Genomic DNA, 19,851 nt, shown 5'->3' on the forward strand with positions numbered 1-19,851 from the left:
TCATTTCCAATGGTAAGAGTCATGATTTAGTATTGTAATGCATGTTACAATAGATAGTCACTATAAACTTGATGGCGACTGAATTAAAACTGCGTGGGTGAAATGAGAGAATGTGGACACCTTCTATTTTTGCCTTGGCCTTTAATGTCTGCCTCAGCAGTAGGAAACCAAATACTGAAAAAAAACTTGATATATCACCTTTCATCATCTTATATAATGTAATTCTGCCAATCTTAACCACACATCACAGGTGAGGTGCACCATGTTTTGTGGTCTCCTACCTAAATCAAATAACAGAATACTATATATTTTGTATTTACCATGAATTGAATTATACAGATTGCTGTCGGAAATCAGGAAAAACTGTACTTCAAAAAACAGAAATCCAGGCACCCAACACAATAAAAAGAACAAGGAAGGAAATACTAATAATCATGATATTGTTAATAAAATGAAATATTTACAAAAAATGTATGACTGTTTTCAAAGGCCAATCATTAAAGACAAATGTTGTTTGTTTTTTATCTAGTTTTCTTACTCAGTAGGCAGCCACCATTTCGTGAGGGCCAAATGGAAAATGTGTCCCTCTTGTGGTTGCATCAAAGCATGGACATAAAAAATAATTCACATGAAGGCTACATTTGGAAAGACACATGGACTAAATCGCCATGAAGACAGACTTTTCCGTACAATGACTATAACCGATGGGCCCCTCATTTGGATGGGATGTGCCTCTATTCATAAAGTTAATGACAGGGGTAATTTCTGTCACGTCATGTAATTAAATGTTAATGTATGTAATATCTAGCGTCTATACAAGTATTTAAACAAACGTTTCACATAATTGTATATAGGTATAAATTGTCTTGTTGTCATACAGATTTTTTTATACTTAATTGTTAACTGAATTATGTAAATATCGTTCATATGTTTCCCTTCTTTAGGACCAAAGGAGTGATTTGTATTTTAATCTATGTGATGATCTATGCAGAAAATGACAGTTTAATTTCTAAAGTCACGCTTTTCTGTGGATATATCGATTGGTCTATCTCACGAACGGTTAGTTTCATTTTTGTCATTTCTAGGCTTCTTTAAATGCAATTTTCCTTATTTTAGAACGGAATAAATTCGTATTCTTCCGCATATAACTCATGGCGGAGTCCTTTAACATGCGAACTACAGTTCTTGATCTTCTCTACGCCAGGATAACAAGACTTTTTAGGAGCATTTCTTCGCCTATGCATCATAATTCAAGACGATCAGAGACGGTCTCTCGCGTGTGAGCGTGACGTCACCATTGTTTACTTTCACCTAAGCCACGCCCTCTGTTAGCAACTTGTGGCTAGCACGCTACCGACGGAGAGCACTGCCCCGAGATTCATTCTTCAGACACCACCCCGACTCAAAAGACTGTCTGCCCGCACATAATTCGGTGAGCAAACGTTTATTAACCTGCGTACCGACTTTCTGCGAGTGAATGTTGAATGTAACGTCCGTTTTTGTGTGCTGTTGACGAGTCGCAAAACGGAGAGAAAGAGAGAAACGTTTCTTACAAGCTAGCGTCAGGACGGGCTGCTAGCTTTTGTTGCTGGGAACAGGAACGCCATCCGCAAGGTGGTCGAGAACTGTTCTCCACTCCGTCTAACATAGCTTATTAAGGGCAGCGGATTTGAACCACACTAGGCTCTCGACACGGTTTACATAACAACTTTTAAACGTCCTGTTTTATCCGTGTCGACGCCGAGTTAAAGGCTCAAGCCCTCCACGCAAAAAAAAAAAAAAAAACCTCGGACCGCTATGGTGTCAACGGATATCGATTCCATTCATACTGCGTTAAGCTAACAGGATACACCGCATTCATTTTAATCAACGGAGCTAATTATTATTATTATTATTATTATGTCATGCAATGTTTATTCAGAATTGTAAGTGTAACGTAAGTGTAGCTATGTTAACTCTGGAGAACGTGCTTCCCAATTTTGCCTGGAGCCTCCTATTAAACACAGATTAACGTTATAACTTTTGGCCGTAAATCGTATTTACATGGGCCGAGTCAACCTAAGATTTATATAAATTATCGCCATAACAATGCCCTCAAGCGGCCCGGACAGACTGAGGGCATTTAAAAAAAACCTAAAATATCGATAAACTATGGAAGGAACCATTTATAGTTGTAGATGATAGGAAACTTAAGTCAGTGGTAATGTGGTTGTGATGCCTTTCTTTAAAAACAGTTGATAATTATTATTGCATTATTACATCTTATCTTGACAAAACACCAAGTTTATTCTAATAAAGTGTGGAGAATCTTGTGGGTAATGTTCTGTATCATTCTTATCCAGATGTTGAGCACACAGTTGAGGATCATTGATTTATATGTTTTATCATTCAGATTCTTATCAGACACATCTCATGATTGAATTTCCCTATTTTCACCATTGTGGTTTTGATGATAAGGAATAATAGCTCATGTGTGAAACCAGTTGTCAAGATAGGGAAGAGGGTGTATATTGTTTGCTCTTTCTTAAGGAAAGGCCTCACTGCAGTGCTTCCTTTACATCCTTTTGAAGAGCAGTGGATCCACAGCTGGAGAATTGCCCCTGTGGTGAGAACACTTTAAATGCAGTAAAAAATTAATCATAAGCTTATTACACATCCCATCCCCAAAAACTGTTGCACTGCAGCTTGATAATTCAATTATCATAATCCTGCAGTATCCATCTGTTTTTTGGGGGGGGTTTTTGTAAAGAAGGCGTAGTGTATCCAGTGGCCAGTCTGGCTTTTACAACCAAAATCACCCCTGACATCTTAAAAAATGTCCACAGGAAACGCTGCCCTTTGTCTTGAGAACCAATCCTGATCCTGAAAGCAAAAGTAAACAGAGTGGAAAACTCACCAACAACTGCCTGTTCTGATTAGATAGGTTTTACTTTTGAAATTACATTACTTTCAATCATACAAATGATGTTAAACACTTTAGTAATCCTGTTTGGGGAAATTCAGTTCTTTCATTCTGTTGTTAGTTTTTTCTTTACATAAATAGGCCTGAAATATCCCCTCGCACATGGGGCTGCCACATACTCGGCACTCCAAGCAGTTCATCTCGGCAGTGCCCAGGAGGTGAGCTGGCACCTGTCCAGCCACCAGTCTACACTATGTAACTCGGCCTGACCTGGAATTGAACCGACCACCCTGCGGTTTACAAGCCAAGCCCTAAGCCAAGATTGATTTCGGGGCCCTACAGGCTGAGCTCCTGACTTGTCGATTGAGACATGGCTACAGCTAGGTCTGAGTATTTAGTAGTCATCTCTTAGTCATTTTTAAATGCAGGAAATGTTTTTTTTTTTTTTTTTTTTTTTTTTTAGTTTATTTGAACCTGTTGGTACAGTTTTGGTTGTGAGTTTATATGAGTGTGTGTAGTCTAATCAGATCATTTGTGAGATGTTATCTGAATGTCGATGACAACTTTCAGTAGAGCCTAACTGATTGATTGATTAAGAGATTGGTTTCAGTATGTGAATTTAATAGCTGGGTAACCCTGAAAATAATGAGTTTATCCTCGAGGCTACGTGGTCTGTTTCATTTGAGACTTTCTGTGTAGGTTTCCATCTGTCCTCCGCAGCCCACATTATTTGTTTGCCTACTTTATTTACCTTTGTTTATGCTGCTAAGCTTTTGACTCAAACACTCCCAAGCTGTATACATAAAAGCCTACTTGTGCATTGTACTACCTGCCACAGCCGTTTATCGCACCACCTGGTTAATGGTAAATTGTTCCAAAAGGAAGATGTGTTTGCACATAAACACGGACCCGGGGCCCCTGTGTTTACAGTAGTCATGGCAGCGCTCGGTTATTCAACAAATAGACCTAGCATGTTCCTGTCTCACTTGTAGAAGAGAATGTTTGTCTTGGTGGGTAGAGCTCTAACTTTGTAGCTCTTAACTTTTAGTGCTGCTTCTTTGACATGGTGAATGAGTACATACTCGGTCATTTCAGAGTCTATATCATAAAGTTTTTCATGGAGAACGGACTTCATATCACACTGTGAAGTAAATGCCTAGTTAAACACACTCAGGAGAAGGAGTGCTATTCTGTTTATCTGCTCCCTTTTTCTGCTTCATCCAGTTGTTTTAATTTCTGCTCATTTCCTTTTTCAGGTCAGTAAAGTCCAGATGCATGAGTCTGGGTCAGAACCAACAAGCCTCACCATTCCAGCAAGTCAGACAGAGAACGGGAATACTACTGAGAATGAAAGTCGACTGAGGAGCAGCCAGACTCCCCCTCCAGAGGCACCCAGGGTCAGTCATTCCCAGCTGCGTCCGCACAACACATCAGCAAAAGTCTTTAAAACCCCAAAACTTTACAAATGTTGAAGTATACGTAGGGCTGGGTCTTTGCAATTGCCAAAAGAATATGACAGTAATGACACTGTAAAAATGAAGAGCTGAAATGGATTTGTACTAAGTTGTGTTTAAATTTTCAACAGTTTGCATGATCAGCATTTTGGATGGCTCAGTTATGGCACAAAACAAGACATTTTAAAGCAGCTACGAGGAGTTTTTAATTGATTATGAAATCATTTGAATTCAATACTGTTGCGTCTATATGACCTACATAGGCAAACAAGACCACCAGGTAGAAGATCGGCTATTACTATGACACCATTCTTAAAGCTTGTCTTTGTGTTGGACCCCCGATAAAACTGGGAAACACTACCACTTTTGTCCACAGGTGCCGCCGAGATCAACCCAAAGAAATCACTTTGCCTTTTCTAATATTTGATGGACATGTTTTTTTACCAAACGATTGAGCAAATAGAGGAATCTTTGGCTGGAAAATGTGTTCAGAAACGTTTTGTTTTTGCTGTCGAGTGCAGTTGTATTACCAGACGACATCTTGGATCAATTTGCTGCCAAAATGTGTTGTTGCTTTTACTTCACTTCACAGTGAATCACAATTACTTCTGCTAAATTTGAAGATATGTACAGCTGGTCTGGTATTCAAACATCCATATTCATCCTTTTCTTTTGTCTTTTTTCATACACAACGCAGGAAGAGGATAACTAACAATCACAGAACAGACAGTATACTGCTATATAAGAATTTAATGTATCCCTGAACCTCTCACTTTGACTGCCTTTTCTCCAAACTGCAGTGCTTATAATTGTGCTGAAGGGGAGCGCAGTGATAGGGTGGGCTGTACTGAGGTTCAGAAGAGGAGGGGGAGTACAACTCCCGGTGGGCGGAGGGATCAGTGTTATATTGTTAGTTTTGTTTAGCTCACATCATTTAGGTAAACGAGGCTCTGTTAGATTGTTGGGCAGAGCATTGTTGCTGAGCAGCATTTTTTTGTCAGTGCACAGAGAGGCTTTTCAATGGACACTCACACCAGGTTTGTCCAACTCTTTCTATATCTGTTTGGTGGAATTATAAATCATGTTATTTATAGTCAGGTTTTATAGTTAAAAATATGTGTCTTTCAGTGAAAATGATGTCCAGTTTCTTGTGTAATTTAGTATTTTTTAAGTTCTCATCTTATTAGTTCTTCAGTTGAGTTTATTACACAGTGTGTGTGCGTGTGTGTGTGTGTGTGTGTGTGTGTGTGTGTTTCTTTTGCGATAGCCACCCTTTCCCGGGCAACACCCATTAGGGCATTTATTAAATCTCATAATGGAAGTCATATTGTGTTTGTTTTTCGGCAAGTTTTCAGCGTTCTTATTTGCTGTCAGTCATCTCAGAGTTCACAAGACCAGTCTTGCGGGAACAGATCCGTGTTTACACTCAGTTGCTCGCTGGTATGACTTTCAACAATAACAACAACAGAAGATGTTTGGACTTGCTGGCTACCATGGCAACAGGGATTAGGCAAAGGCTGTTGTTGTGTTGATGGTGTCCACAGAAAAATAGAGGGGCCAACTGGCTCTGTTTGTGGGACGGACCTGTTTTCATTGCTCTGGTGGCCACCTCTGCAGCGTTGAATTTCATAAGAAAGGACAAACTAGGAGGCAGTCATCTGTTATTGTTAGCCCAAAGCCTGTGTGAAATTCACTGACAGTTTGTTTACCCGATTCAAAACAGACTCTGCCTCGGAGAGAAATGTTTGTTTGTGGTTCAGACCTTAATTAAAATACGAATCTCAAGTTCTGTTTTCATAAACAGGCTCTGTATGCTTTTTTATTCATTATTTATATCTCTGTGCCATTTTGATTACTCTGTTTATGTTTACTGTAAACATCCCTCGAGCTCTGAGGCTTGACAGTGAGGGGGGATGGTGTGGTAATTGCTGCATGCCTAGCAGAGGATGTTGTTGTTGTTTTTGTGGGGCTGGTTGTTGTTGTTTTCGCGGAGTTCTAATTCCCTTGAGCCACCCGATGTTGTTGTTCTTGTTGTTGTTGTTGTTGTTTTTGTGGGTGTTGTTTGGTTCATTTTTAGCTGAAATAGCAGTAGAGCTGAGTTCAGCTTGCCACATTGACCACTGAGAATAATAAATAAGTAGCACTGTGAGTAGCTGTAAATAAGTAGTGAAGAAGTAGAGCAGCAAACATAGGTCAGTTTATAAATGTATTTACTGACAGAAAAAAGCAAAAAGAATTTAGATAGTTTAATGATGGTGTCAGTCATTTCTAAGCCACAGTGTCAGAAATTTGCTGGCTCCAGCTCATCAAATGTGAGGATTTGATGCCTTCCTTTGTTAGACATGGTAGTTGTAGTAGTTTTTTGGGTTTAAGGCCCACAAGAAGTCATCTGGAGATATCATCATGGGCTGTTGGAAATTATAGCACTAAACATATTTAACTACTTTCTGACATTTTGTAGACAAAGCGAAAAGGGGTTGCACAATGTTGATTTATATGTCTAACTAAAACTAAAACGAAAATCTACTGAAATGAGATGTATTATTTCGATCATCCAATTCAAAGGCAGCATCAGTGGTCATCCTTTAGTGATTTCTTTAAGAAGAGTGTTTACTTATGGGAAATAAACTGAAGTGAACTGAACTGATAAGAGTTGCCAGCTTGTAAAGATGGTTTACTCGGCTCTGAGAAATTGAACTTTGTTACAAACTGAAAATCTTTTGTTGTTTACTGCTGAATCATTAAAGGGTGGGGTTTTTTTTGTAAATTTTATTTTGATCTCTGGAATCTTTTTGGTGAATATTATTTGAACTTGCATAACTCTAGCCTCCAAAAAGCCCCTAGGACAAATTTAAACTTCTGTAAAATAAAGAAGTTTTTGAAAATGATAATGTGAGTTATCAGGGCATAAAACCAGTCATCTGTTGATCTTTACAAATTCAGATGCAGGTCCGATAACGTGTCACTGTTAAATAAATGGCGTAAAAAATATAAAAATACTTTGAAAGTCAAATTGCAATTGGAGAATCGCGACAACCCCTAAAAATGACTGATCAGTTGGTGGATGAAACAAATGTCCGAATAATCGATAAGGAAATCATTATTAGTTGCAGCCCTGCAAAGGAACAGGCAACACAACACTTGTGACTTTTGCATTAATGGAAAATCCTGTGAAAAAAAATCAGACTTGTTAGCTCTGATATACCCTGATTACCTAGTTACTTAATTATTTTTATTCTATGTTTATGTTTGTAAAGCTTATTGGGGCGATACAGTTATAAATTAAACTACCATCATACTCTACCTACCATCATATTAACCAAGGTTGGCATATGAGGTGTAAATTATTTGACGCTATACAATGAAGAGGTTGTGTTTTTTTTTACTTGCGTATAAGTAAATAAAGCTCTTGAGGACACAGCAGCTGAGTGAGAGAAAAGACTTTGTAGTGAGAGAGCGTTTGATTTATTTTTTTTCTGTGTGCCTGTGTTTTAATTTCACAAATAACAGCCTGTTCAGCTGTGGAAACATATTTAGACCTGTTTATTTCAGTCTCCGTTTTAGCTATACTTTGGATTTAATTATTTTGGATACAAGGATGAACCACTACAAGTAACGTTGGTTGTTTTTAATCCTGCCACACTGCAGTCACAGTGAGAGCTTTCTGTTCTGCAGTCTTTATCTTTGTACATGTGGTCTTGTTTAAATTGCTGTTAGAAACATTATTGAACATGACCAAGAAGCACAGTTATTATCACAGACATGTTGTTGTGTCTCGTAATCCTTCAGCCTGATTCAAGAGATATGGTTTCTTGTTTACGTGTAAACACGCCGATTGTCCGAATAGATTGAATGAGGCAGCTTACATGCTCACACATCAGTTACAGCTTACAAGTGTTACACAGATTATCCTGTGTGTTTTCCCATTTTTTTGTGGAATGGATTTTAACTGACCGTTCTGTTTTTTTGTTCTGACACTGCAGGTTCCAGTGTCGTTGTCCATGATGACCCCACCAGCAGAGGCCCCACAGCAGCTGCAGCAGCAGCAGACGCCACAGCAGCAGATCCTCACTCCCCAGCAGCTCCAAGCCCTGCTCCAGCAGCAGAAAGCCCTCATGTTACACCAGGTACTATATCTTTAGAAACATTTGACAAACAAGGGTTTTGTCAAAGTCCACGTCTAACACAATGTCTTTATTTTCTTTCCTTTAATTTCATCAATATTTCCACAGCAGCAAATTCAAGAGGTCTTCAAGAATCAGCAAGAGCAGCTAAATATACAGCTGCTGCAACAGAAGAATGCTGGGATTGTCAGTCAGGAGGTAATTTTTTATTTTACTGTTCAACAAGGATAATCAAACACTGAATTAGGATGAGTTGGATTCAGTTCTGTGGTACTTAATATATTGTAGTAATTGTTAGAACCTGTTCAATAAAAACACCATTAATCATCCTGATGTTAAACAACCAAAAATCTAAATGTTGTTTCTTTACTGTCATCAATAGCAATTAGTTGTTAGCTCAAAATATTAGCATTTAAAGGACTTTTAGCTCCAAACTGTACTTGATGTACATTTAGTTATGATAAATGTATTCTGTCACTTTGAACTGTGGTTGACTGTTTAATGCTTCATGTTTCTCTGAACAGAAACTCTCAGTAACAGTAACAGATCTGGCTCACACAGACAGCATTTTTAAGCTAATTTGTAATGATTAGATTAAAAGCTGTTGACTGCAAGTCTCCCACGCCAGATGCCTTGTGTTTATCCATTCAAGGTGCATCACGTGTTAAAAAAAAAAACCACGTTACTTGGTACCAGTATACTCACTCGTGGTCTCTTGCTCAGATGTGAGGGCATGTTCGAAAAAGTCAAAACACATTAGATTTAACTCACCCACCTGTAGTTTGCGTGTAATTGTGTGACTGCATTGATGGCATCAATCTTGGCTATCCAAGTGTGTTTTGAAATCCCCCATCAACTTGCAGTCTTAACTTCTACCTGATGAGGGCAACTGATGAAAATCTATAACACAAGTAGGCACTTGGCGGCATGCAGAAAGCAGACGGTTTGATAATTTGATGTGCCAAAAGCAGAAATGTTTGATGATAATATGTTTAATGGACACCACTAAAATAGAGGAGATATTGGTAGTGTTTGTTTTTGTTCACAGTCTTGGACAAACAGAGAATATCATGAAAAATTATATAAAATAAGCAGTGTCAGACTTGATTTGGTTCAGTCTATGTTTTTTTCCTTCTTCAAATAGCTAATGACATTAGCTGATTCCATTACCCTTGTCGCCAAAGTGATTGACGGCACCTGACAATCTTGTTGCCCACCGAGGCAGTGTGAGGAATGGGGAAGGTGTTTCCTGATGGATGTTGTGTTATCTCTCCATCACAGCTGACAGCCCAGCAGATTGCCATCCAGCAGCAGCTCCTTCAGGTGCAGCAGCAGCATCTCCTCAACCTGCAGAGACAAGGCCTGCTGTCTGTCCTTCCCACCAGCCCAATTACAATCCCAGGTATGAATGTGTCCTGACTGCATTGCTGTTCAAAGACTTTTATCATTCAGCTAAGATACTTTTAGATACAGTAGTCTATGGTCACTTTGATTATCTTCAGTTTTAAGTAAACACATAATAAAGGTTCAATGTAAATTTTCATCTCTTGACCCTTTATACTGATTAAATTATATATCAACAGGGGAAGGGCGAATCCTCCAAAATGATCATAAAGTTGAATCAACACCTCTCTAAAAAGTAGCAACAAATCTGAACAGTATAACCTTCATGACGGCAGCAGTTATTGCAGGACTTTTGTATTAGACTCTATTAGTTTTAGCTGGGTGTGACCTCATGATGTTTATCCAATTATTGGGGGACTTGAGCGAATGAAATAGCACCTCGCTATAACACAATTTGTTCATAGTCTGTATTTGTGATTTCAGGCTGTGAGAATGGTAGCATCCTCTCCGCTGGTGGAGACACTAGAGAGTCTTCCACTCAACAATCTGCCAGCAACGGTCATCAGAATCTTCTGAAGAGGAAAGAGAGGTGCGTTGGCAATTGTGTTGTATTCTTGAGCATTACCAGTATGTTGACTCTTGGATGTGTCATCACTGACTGACTGTTGTACTCATTGCAGTGGGTCACTGGATGAAGGCACACAGAATAGCCATCCCCTGTATGGGAATGGCATGTGTAAATGGCCTGGCTGTGAGACTGTCTTTGGAGACTTTCAGGCATTTAACAAGTGAGTAGTGGAACTCTGAATACCTCTAAAGCTGGCCTGATGTTCGTTCACATCTATCCTGATGTGCAGTGGCACAGATATACTAAGACATCTGTGTATTTATTTTAGGAGCTTTGAATGGCCCATTTGTAATAAGAGCTTACTGGCAGCATTCATCTAAAACATTATTTCCTGTTATTTTACCAATTTGTATTTCCTGTTTCTGTGTTCCTTCTTAATGTTTTTCAAATTTGATTTTCTTCTACAATTTTTTGCTCTCTACTGCAACTCCCTGCCAGTTAAGCACGTGGTTTCCAGAAAGCATGTCATGACTTTGAATTTGTTTTTTCTGCAGACATTTGAACAGTGAACACACGCTGGATGACAAGAGTACAGCGCAGTGTCGTGTTCAGATGCAAGTGGTTCAGCAGCTGGAACTTCAGGTATGCATTTGTTTTGTTTACTCATAATTAAGCCTTTTATATGCCTCTTTGTTTTTTTACTGATCAAACAACAAAAAGGAACAACATGTTTGATTTTTAAAGAGTGGTTCACTTTTTCCAAAGTTAACTATTGCTTGAAAGAGTGAGGTGTTCAGTTCTTTTTAAGAAAAAACAACTGGTGAAAAAAAAAAAGGAGAAGCTTTTCTAAAAACTGAGGGTGAATGTCTGCCAAGTGTCAGCAGTGTTGGTGTTTTCGCACCGGGCTCGAAAAACAGGAGCAATGACTTTAGATAATTACACTTTCCGTGATGCCAGAAAAGAAGTAATTCCCACATGAATGTCATTTAACACAAGCTGTGAATTCACAAACTCTCAACTTCTATTTGCGTCTTCAAATCTTAACAGCTGAAAAAGGACAAAGAACGGCTGCAGGCTATGATGGCTCACCTCAAGTCGTCTGAGCCCAAACCCGCAGTGCAGCCTGTAAGTACCTGCCATGACTCTTTCCTTCAATTAAAATAAATATTGTTTTGCTTGTAGCTACTCTGACGTTTTCATGACTTAACTGCTTTGTTTTGTTTTTTTTCCAGGTCAATCTGGTGTCTAATGTATCCTTCTCCCAGGCAACATTGCCCAAAGGTCCTCCTCCTGTGAGCATGTCTCAGAGTGCTACGGCGCCATCCACACCCCTGACGCCGCTCTCTGAATCCCCTTCAGTCCTCACTCCCAATAGCATGTTCACTGGAACCCCTGTACGGAGGCGATATAGCCGCTCTGTGAGCCAAGGTAACATTCATGACAATTAGAAAGTATTGATACGAAGCTTTTTGTTACTGGTTTTGAGCCGAAACAGATGCACTTAATATTTCACATTAGTTGTATTGTCTATAACTGGAAATGTTTCTTATGTGTTGTGTGTTTGTTCTGTGTATATATGTATAATTATAGTTGTTGTCTTTCCACAGATATAGTTGATAATAAGGAGTTCTACTTGAGCACAGAAGTTAGACCTCCATTTACATATGCTTCTCTCATAAGACAGGTAATGTGTGCATCACTCATAAAACACAGCCACAGAAATATTAAAATGCTGTCAACAATGCTGTCACGTGTTTTATTGTTTAATTTCCAGTATCTCTTACATGCTCTTTTTCTCTCTCAGGCGATATTTGAATCACCTCGCAATCAGCTGACATTAAATGAAATCTATAACTGGTTCACAAGAAACTTTGCGTATTTCAGGCGCAATGCAGCTACTTGGAAGGTATGAACTCTTACTTTTAGAAAGGTTTTTCGATATTAATATGTGAAGAATTTTGTTGCATTGACATTCAATTTCCTGTTGTTTTTTTTTCATTATTCTCCCAGAATGCCGTCAGACATAATCTCAGTCTCCATAAATGCTTTGTACGTTTGGAAAACGTAAAGGGAGCCGTGTGGACAGTAGATGAGATTGAGTTCCACAGGAGAAGGCCCCAGAAGGCAGCTGGAAATGGGTAGGTGTACTGTGAACATAAACCAGACCACTGTTTGTTTCCATATATAACTAGAAGTCAGAGGAAGCCTGGCATTTTTTTCACCTTCCAGCTCCACCTAATCAGCACACACAGTGTTTACTGTAAGCAACTTTCTAAGGCAACGTCGGAGTGTGCTGCAAATCAAATCTGACATGTTCACACAGGCAAATGGATGCCTTCGCGAACAAAGTGGAGGGCCACATCCGTTGTAGGTTACCAACGTTGATCCCTCTGAACCGCCACAGTCAGCAGGTGGTCAGATATGCCACTCGGTTTGTCATGTCTTGCCACGATGACTCAAACTCCTTACTTCTGTGTATTTAATTAAACAAACAGAGCTGGAAGCACAGTGTTTATGTTGGCAGTTGCTCATAGTGGCAGCAGTTTGAGGGCAGTAGACTGTTCACCAAGTCACGCCCCTCATAGTCACTGTTGCAACATCTGTCAAATTCCCACTCTAGTACAGCACGTATACAGTTTTAATAATAACCGTGGCAGTTTACCTCCTGGAATCTGATTGATTTTTTTTAAACAATAGGTATATTATATTCAGGCAGAGGACGCTAAAGCATGCTTGTTATTTCTAATCAGCAGGCTGACAGTTTTGACATGGGTAGAATTTACCAGCTGTCGCTACAAAACTATTTAAACTCGTGGTAGCTTCACAAGACAGTTAAGACACAGTCACATGTGAACCCTGTAAAATGTTTTTAGAATATGCATTAATCAGCTACATGTATTGTTTAGTAATAACAGACTAAAAGTAAACTTCGTCATCAGTTGATGATCCATGTAAAGAATATGGAAATAACAAAACAGCATTCCTGTGCACTGTAGAGCCTGGTAGTCCAAGTATTTTAAGTATGGTTTTCCCATTGACATGTGTGCCATCTGCTGACCTCGACCTCACAGCTGGGTGGGAAACAGGAGACAATTCTGACAGGAATGCAATGTCTTTTGATCTGTAAACATAAGATTGGAACATGTACAGCACCAATAACAGGGAACTGTAGCTGCATGTGTTGAAAAATGTGCATGTTGACAAATTGTTTAGTATTTGTGGGTTATTGACTATCACTGTAATCACTAGGCTCACGTTCACATAGACTTAGGGAAATACTTTGACTTGTGTTGTTCAGATTTGTGATTAAAAGTTTGGGTGGGCCCCAGAATATTTTTCCTAATTCAAACTGGGCCACATCGTTTTTAAATTTAGGAATGGTTGCCTTCCACTTTTCTTGAAAGCTGAAAAAGACACCAGCCTTCAAACTCTTCAGATAGTATCACTCTAATCTGAGTACTTACTATAACAATGTATGAAGCAATCCAAAGCTTCACAGGCCTGTTGTAACGTGTTGTTATGGTTACTACGAACGGCCAGTTGCAAGTGCACCCAGTACTGTTCTTGAGTATGATGCTTATTTCGGGTCTTTTAGCTGGTGATGCGAAATGAATGCTAACTTTTCGTTGCGCCTCTGTACCCGCAGATCTCTGCTGAAGAACTCACAGAACCGTCAGAGCTTAGCTGGGTCTGCTCTTCAGGTGAGAGACACGTCACATTTCAAGCTCTATTTTTGTAAGGTTTTATAAATAAAGACCTCATCTTTAACAGGAAGCAGGCTGCAGTGTTAACTATACTTTATATTTCAGTTGTCTGCAAAAGGTGACGATTACATCCGCTATGTGTTGATGCAGTGTTATAGATATAAAAAGCTGTGAATGATATATTTTCAGGCTGGTGGATTTGACAGCAACAACGCTCACTTCAACCCCGCCTCTCTGGGCGGCATCCCACTGCACTCCCTGCCTCATATCCTCCAGGAGCAGATGAATGGAGCCCTCGCTAATGGATCTGGATACCAAAGTGACAGCAGTGCAACACAGTCTCCTCCACAGGCCTTGTAAGTGTCGGCTCCAGAGCTCCCTGATCTCTTCAGTGCGTTCGACTCAGCTGTGATTTAATGTAATTATGTGATCACAAGTCCTGATTACAATCTCTCCGTGTTGTTCACCAGCATTAAAGAAGAGCAGGAGGACGAGGAGATATGTGAAAATTATCCCTACGAGTCTCCAGAGAGCACGGACGAGCACGGCCACAGCCCAGAGATGAACCAAGATGAAGACAACGGCAGCCCGGACAGGCCCAGCCTTCATTTGGATCGCGTGCCTTCTCTCTGACTATGAGGTCCGAGTTCTGTGCCGCAAAAAAAAGGCCGCCTCACTCACAGCCTGTGTGACTTTGTACTCCAAAAGTTTCCAAAAAAACAACTGCTTCACCTACATAACCAAACACTCTCTTCTTGGGGAATTTTTATTTTCGTATTTATCAGCATTTCTTTTTTTTCTCTTTTCTTTTTTTTTGTTTTGTTGTTAATCTAGCTCTTGGTTCTTGATGTACAGTAGAGTGAGATCGCAACAATTTTGTGAAACTGTTAATGATTTTTCCTGTTTTATATATCTGTACACAAAAGGACCATGATGAGCAGAGAAGCCAAAGGAAAGGGAACACTGATAGTTAGCACTTCACAATGAAAAAGTTCCCCCTCGCTCTGAATAGCTACTTTACGATATGTTGGGGCCACACTACCTGATTTTATTTTTAGTAGTCATGATGTATAAAACATTTTTAGAGGAATTAAAAAAAAAGAAGAAGAAAAACATGTTGCTTTTAAAATGTTCACTGCCAACATGATCAGATATATTTGTATTTAAGGTATAATCAATTCATAAAAAAAGAATAACGTAGCTTCTTTATACTCGTTGGTCTTTTTCACCCATTCCACGAAAAAACATTGTCAAATTCGCTCTGACGGAGCTTTTAAGAGTAGATAACATAGATTTACCGTTATTGTAAACCAATGCATCTCTATGAATAATAAATTCCTCATGATAAACGTCTGCGCTCTGCTGTGCGTGTCTTTTGGTGTAGCGCTGCGATTGCCTTCATCGCCATTTCACATGATGATATTATGGCAGCCACACTTCTCTCAGCCATACTAACGACTTCTTAATGGAAGTTAAGGGGCAGAAAGCAAGTGCTCGGAGCGACAGCACTCCCATTGCGGTGCATCCATTTTTTTTATTTTTTTTTAAATCTCATAAAATTGCCTGTGTGCTGTCAGCAGATGTGGTTAAAACAAGTGGTCTACAGACCGATGTGGTGTCATAGATTGCGGTAAAATAATTCTATGCGAGTCCGGTGTGGCGTTACTTGCTTTATCCAGGTGTTTGATAAATGGCCCCCGGCTCCACTGCTCCATCGACATGATGCCATAATTGAATGGATCTTCCATGCATTATGCCAGCACGGATTTGTGTCTGTGCTTCCTGAGTGGCGAATATCGACCGATGTGAAGTGTGCTCTAAAATGTGTGTGTGTGTGCGTGTGTGATGATGGGAGGTGCTCAGGCTCAGAGGGGTTCACAGCTGCAGATGCTACGGATTACACTGTCGGATATTTAACCGGTACAGACAGGTAATCTTAAAAACTCAAATTATTTGGCAGAATTCAGAGAGGAATGTGTGTGTTTTTAGTTCGGGGGGGGGGGGGGGATGGGGATGGGGATACTCTTTGGGGAAACATTTCCTGCATGATTCTTTTAACTACACATGAAAACAGGATGTTGCAGTAATGAGTCACTGCTGTAACCTTCAGTCAAATCAAGTTTGTTCGTGTTGTTATCATCGGAGGTGGGACCGATTTGGATCGATATCGGGTACAGATACTGGTGCACTTCACTTGTCGGATATCGGGCAGATGTCACCAATCCAGATTCCGCAGTCTGATCGGTCTTCTTGGCTTTTTAAAATCGTGATCATGCTCGGTTGTCATGCATCGCTGTGCACACCATTTCTTCCAACATTTTCAAAACATTAAAAGTGTTGCCACAGGAATCTGCTCCCCTGAAATGGTGTGTACACGGAGCATACAGTTCAAATAATTTGCTGTCAAGTACATTTACATTTTGTGCATTTTTTTTGTATATTTTTGCTAATTCATTCAGAGGTAATGTCGTAAAAGTACTATTCAAGGAAAAAGGAGCTCAGGTATGATCAGTAATGGTCTGGACTACTTATCATGATACCTTGATTCCAGCTGTGATGTGTCTCACTCCATGTGTGTTGTCTCCACTTTGCTGCGCACAAGATGACAACTCCTCTAAATCTTCCTGCGAACCATGAGGACTCGATCGAGCTTGAGCAAAGAGGGGGGCGCGCGTCCGACGGTAGGTCGTCTCCTGTTTACTACCGTGTCCGATTTCGCTAAAATACTTGCTCGGGTGCAGTTATTGTTAGTTAGGACTAGAAATAGATGTCAGGGAGTTAAAATAGGTGGAGTGATTGATATGCCGTGCATGCCAAATATTGGTGGGAGAGTATATTCTCCTCCTCCTCCTCCTCCTGGGGCCCGATTCAGTCCAGGAAACTAGATCCAAATAAAAGCCTGCAAATCAATAATCTCTCCTCGCTGAAGTTTTTTTGTGTGTGTGTGTGTGTGTATGTGTGAGCGAGCCTCTTCCATTATACACTTGCAAGTCTCACCTGCTTGACACACAGCATGTTAATGGTGCTATGAATAATTAAAAACTGCCTCACACAGAGGAGCAGAGGAACTCGCCTGGGACTGGGTGCCAAACAAGGCCCGAGTTCTTCTACAACATCAGTAATGTTTGTGTCCTCCTTTTTTTTGAAAAAAAAAAAAGAAGAAAAACCAGTGACGGGCAGCCCGTCCGGGAAGATGATGGGCGTCACGTCGGTCAGTGAGGCCCGCAGACTGAGCACCATCTCGGAACACGAGCCGGACAAGATGGACGCCGATGCCAGCTCCCATGGTGCCCGGGCAGGCAGCGAATGGGGCGGCTCCAGCTTCTCCATGTGTTCTGACAGGCTCAAGAACAGCGGCAGTTGTTTTTCCTCTGATGATTCATACCAGCCCGACACTGGAGGTATTGTTCTACTCCCCTTAAGACAACAACAGTTAATGTGCTTAAACTGAGAAGCCTCCACACCACTAATCCTCTCCTCTCCTGTTCTACCTCGTCACTGCCCCCCCCCCCCCACCAGATGACTGCGCCGCCCTCCTTCTCGCCTGCCTGCACTGCCGCTTCCACGAGCTGATGGTCCTGCTGCCGGACACGTATGAGAGGGCCGTGAGCCGCTGCTTCCCCTCGTACCGGTACGTCAGGGCCTCCAGCGAGAGGGACCAGCCGGGAAAGGACTGCTGCAATTTCAAGCTCGACCTGGACTGTAACTGCTGCGGCTCCTGCCAGGACACGGGAGAACTGATAGAGCTGGCCATGGAGATATCAGAGGTGTGCTACCGCTGAGAAAGAGCAAGAAAACTTCCCTTCCTCTGGGCCCTTTTTAACCTCCGACCCCTGCGAACAGAATCGCAAACACTACGAATCCCCTGAATGCTCGACGAACAAGCATGACCGTCTCCTCGCATACACACATATGTAAGAAGTTGCCTGCACCACTAAAGGGTTGTTGTTGTTGTTGTTGTTGTTGTTGTTTTTCCACATGATCTCAAATAAAAGATATATATATAAAAAAAAAGGAACTCCTGCCAACTTTTCGAACGCTTGGAGTTGGTGGTGATCATGTGTCAGGCTCGTCATTTCGTTGCAACACAGTTGGCCCTGCTGAGCACAAAGTGATGTTGCATACGGTATGTTTTAATTGACTGCGCTGGAATTTATATTCCGTCTATTTATGTTTGAGCTGAAAGTCAAATTTCAAAATGATTCTTCTGGTCGCCTGTATTGTAAGGAATCACTCTGTCGGAACGGATTTGCGCGTTCAATTCCATTTATAGATGAATTCTGTTAGGCAGACGAACGAATAATGTACACAGCAGCGTAAATGGCTCTTAAATATTGAATCCCTTCCTCTTAACATACTTGTTGCATTTGTTCAGGTATGTAGGTCACGCCGTATGTCCCACCGTAAGCGCTCCCTGCTTATGTACGTGCGATTACTGCGCACCATTGACTGCGGAGGTGAAATGCCTTTCTATTTTAGGCTCCAGCCGCTCATGTGTAAAACCTTGCATGTAGGATGGGAAGCGCTTTTTGAATGCTCCTTAAGTCGGCTCGGCCACGGGACCTGGGCTGATAGTGCAGAGAGTCCCCAGCGGCCTTTTCCGCGGCTTCAGACTTCAGGCTGATTGAACTCCTTGCTAATTGTGACCTAACGCCGGCAAAATGACATTAGCTGCTCAAGTCAAGACGTGTGAGGAGCAAGAAATACAACCCTTTGCATGATTTGAAAGTATTCCAAATATTTGTAACGTACGCAAGCTGGACTTGTTTCAGTTTTCTTGATGCGTCTTCAAGAAAACTGAAACAAGTCCTATGATTACAGCGCCTATTTTACCTTGACATGGGCGACTGAGAACCTTCATCAACATACTCCAAATATTCTACGCGCCGGTCCGACACACCGCAAAACTTCCAACCCCTCTGTTTGCTTCACACCTACACTCCACGTCTCGCCATTCCCCGAAGTTACAATCATCCCCTGTAGTCAAATTGACCGTAGTCGGTCACGGAGGCTTCGCTCTGTCCCGGTTTGTTGTTCCTTCAGCTGTGTAGTCCCGAACACCCCGTCCTTCTGTCCTGGGACACCGGGAGGCCGTCGAGCCTGCCGTCTGAACAGTCGTCAAATTAACATCGACACCTTTAATCTCACTAACCTAACTCTGTTCTTGAGTCGAACCACCTTACAATGGTTTAGTTTGGCAGAGGACACCAAACATTTCTATTGAGTTAAAACGTACATGAGCTCCTAAGTGGATTTCCCATTATATACAGGTGACCAGCGAACATTTCCATCTGTTCTGACTGCACAGGGAGGGTTTGCCTTCACTGCTTCATAGAGGGCCAGTGGACAGCTCCTTGGCCCCCGATGGTGCATGTTGACCACTAGAGGGGGCTACTGATAGAAGACCACATCATCCGGTGCATGTCTCACTGCATTCATCTGCTTACAGCTACATTATAGTGCGTTATAAAACCATTTTAAATTATATATATATACTGCTTGTTTATGCTTAATGAATTGTAAAAGTGTTACCAGTGTCCTTGGGCAAGATACTGAAACCCAAACTGCTCTTGATGTGATGGGCACCTTGCATGGCAGCCACCGCCACCAGTGTGTGAATTACCGTAAACCGCTTTGGACAAAAGCGTCTGATAAATATAATGTAAATGTTTTGGACGGCATTAAGAATATAGATTTTGAGAGAAGAAGAAGAAGAAAAAAAACCAAAAAAAAAACCACACAAGCTCCACAAACA

The 19,851-nt window shown here is 41.0% G+C and overlaps 2 protein-coding genes across 4 annotated transcripts; both read left to right on the forward strand.

The window, feature by feature from the left end:
* Positions 1 to 1,290: 1,290 nt before the first annotated feature.
* LOC115585565 (forkhead box protein P1-B-like) lies at positions 1,291 to 15,449 on the forward strand. Of its 3 annotated transcripts, none has more exons than XM_030424019.1 (16): positions 1,291 to 1,432; positions 4,159 to 4,299; positions 8,340 to 8,483; positions 8,589 to 8,678; positions 9,762 to 9,882; positions 10,308 to 10,413; positions 10,505 to 10,612; positions 10,947 to 11,034; positions 11,440 to 11,517; positions 11,625 to 11,820; positions 12,000 to 12,076; positions 12,197 to 12,298; positions 12,403 to 12,530; positions 14,039 to 14,093; positions 14,286 to 14,452; positions 14,567 to 15,449. In XM_030424019.1, exons 2-16 carry the CDS (start codon positions 4,174 to 4,176, stop codon positions 14,727 to 14,729), a joined length of 1,749 nt encoding a protein of 582 aa, XP_030279879.1. In that variant the 5' UTR covers positions 1,291 to 1,432; positions 4,159 to 4,173; the 3' UTR covers positions 14,730 to 15,449. The 3 variants fall into 3 exon arrangements, with proteins under 3 accessions (XP_030279879.1, XP_030279880.1, XP_030279882.1); XM_030424020.1 differs by having other exon boundaries at positions 8,592 to 8,678; XM_030424022.1 differs by lacking the exons at positions 1,291 to 1,432; positions 4,159 to 4,299 and adding an exon at positions 5,269 to 5,393 and having other exon boundaries at positions 8,592 to 8,678.
* A 1,139-nt stretch (positions 15,450 to 16,588) lies between these two features.
* LOC115585566 (myoD family inhibitor domain-containing protein 2-like) lies at positions 16,589 to 18,068 on the forward strand. The gene is made up of 4 exons (XM_030424023.1): positions 16,589 to 16,598; positions 16,699 to 16,777; positions 17,255 to 17,497; positions 17,616 to 18,068. Exons 2-4 carry the CDS (start codon positions 16,699 to 16,701, stop codon positions 17,876 to 17,878), a joined length of 585 nt encoding a protein of 194 aa, XP_030279883.1. The 5' UTR covers positions 16,589 to 16,598; the 3' UTR covers positions 17,879 to 18,068.
* Positions 18,069 to 19,851: the final 1,783 nt, after the last annotated feature.

This window comes from Sparus aurata, chromosome 7 (genome assembly GCF_900880675.1).
Source record: "Sparus aurata chromosome 7, fSpaAur1.1, whole genome shotgun sequence".
Classification (NCBI taxonomy): Eukaryota; Metazoa; Chordata; class Actinopteri; order Spariformes; family Sparidae; genus Sparus; species Sparus aurata.

Bases quoted from the DNA above. Each gene is read 5' to 3' on its own strand.
- LOC115585565 (XM_030424019.1), top strand. From the start codon at position 4,174: ATGCATGAGTCTGGGTCAGAACCAACAAGCCTCACCATTCCAGCAAGT. The intron at 10,414-10,504 runs GTGCGTTGGCAA...TACTCATTGCAG, and splicing joins CTTCTGAAGAGGAAAGAGAG to TGGGTCACTGGATGAAGGCA. The intron at 14,453-14,566 runs GTAAGTGTCGGC...GTTGTTCACCAG, and splicing joins CAGTCTCCTCCACAGGCCTT to CATTAAAGAAGAGCAGGAGG.
- LOC115585566 (XM_030424023.1), top strand. From the start codon at position 16,699: ATGACAACTCCTCTAAATCTTCCTGCGAACCATGAGGACTCGATCGAG. The intron at 16,778-17,254 runs GTAGGTCGTCTC...AAAAAAAAAAAG, and splicing joins AGGGGGGCGCGCGTCCGACG to AAGAAAAACCAGTGACGGGC. The intron at 17,498-17,615 runs GTATTGTTCTAC...CCCCCCCACCAG, and splicing joins ATACCAGCCCGACACTGGAG to ATGACTGCGCCGCCCTCCTT.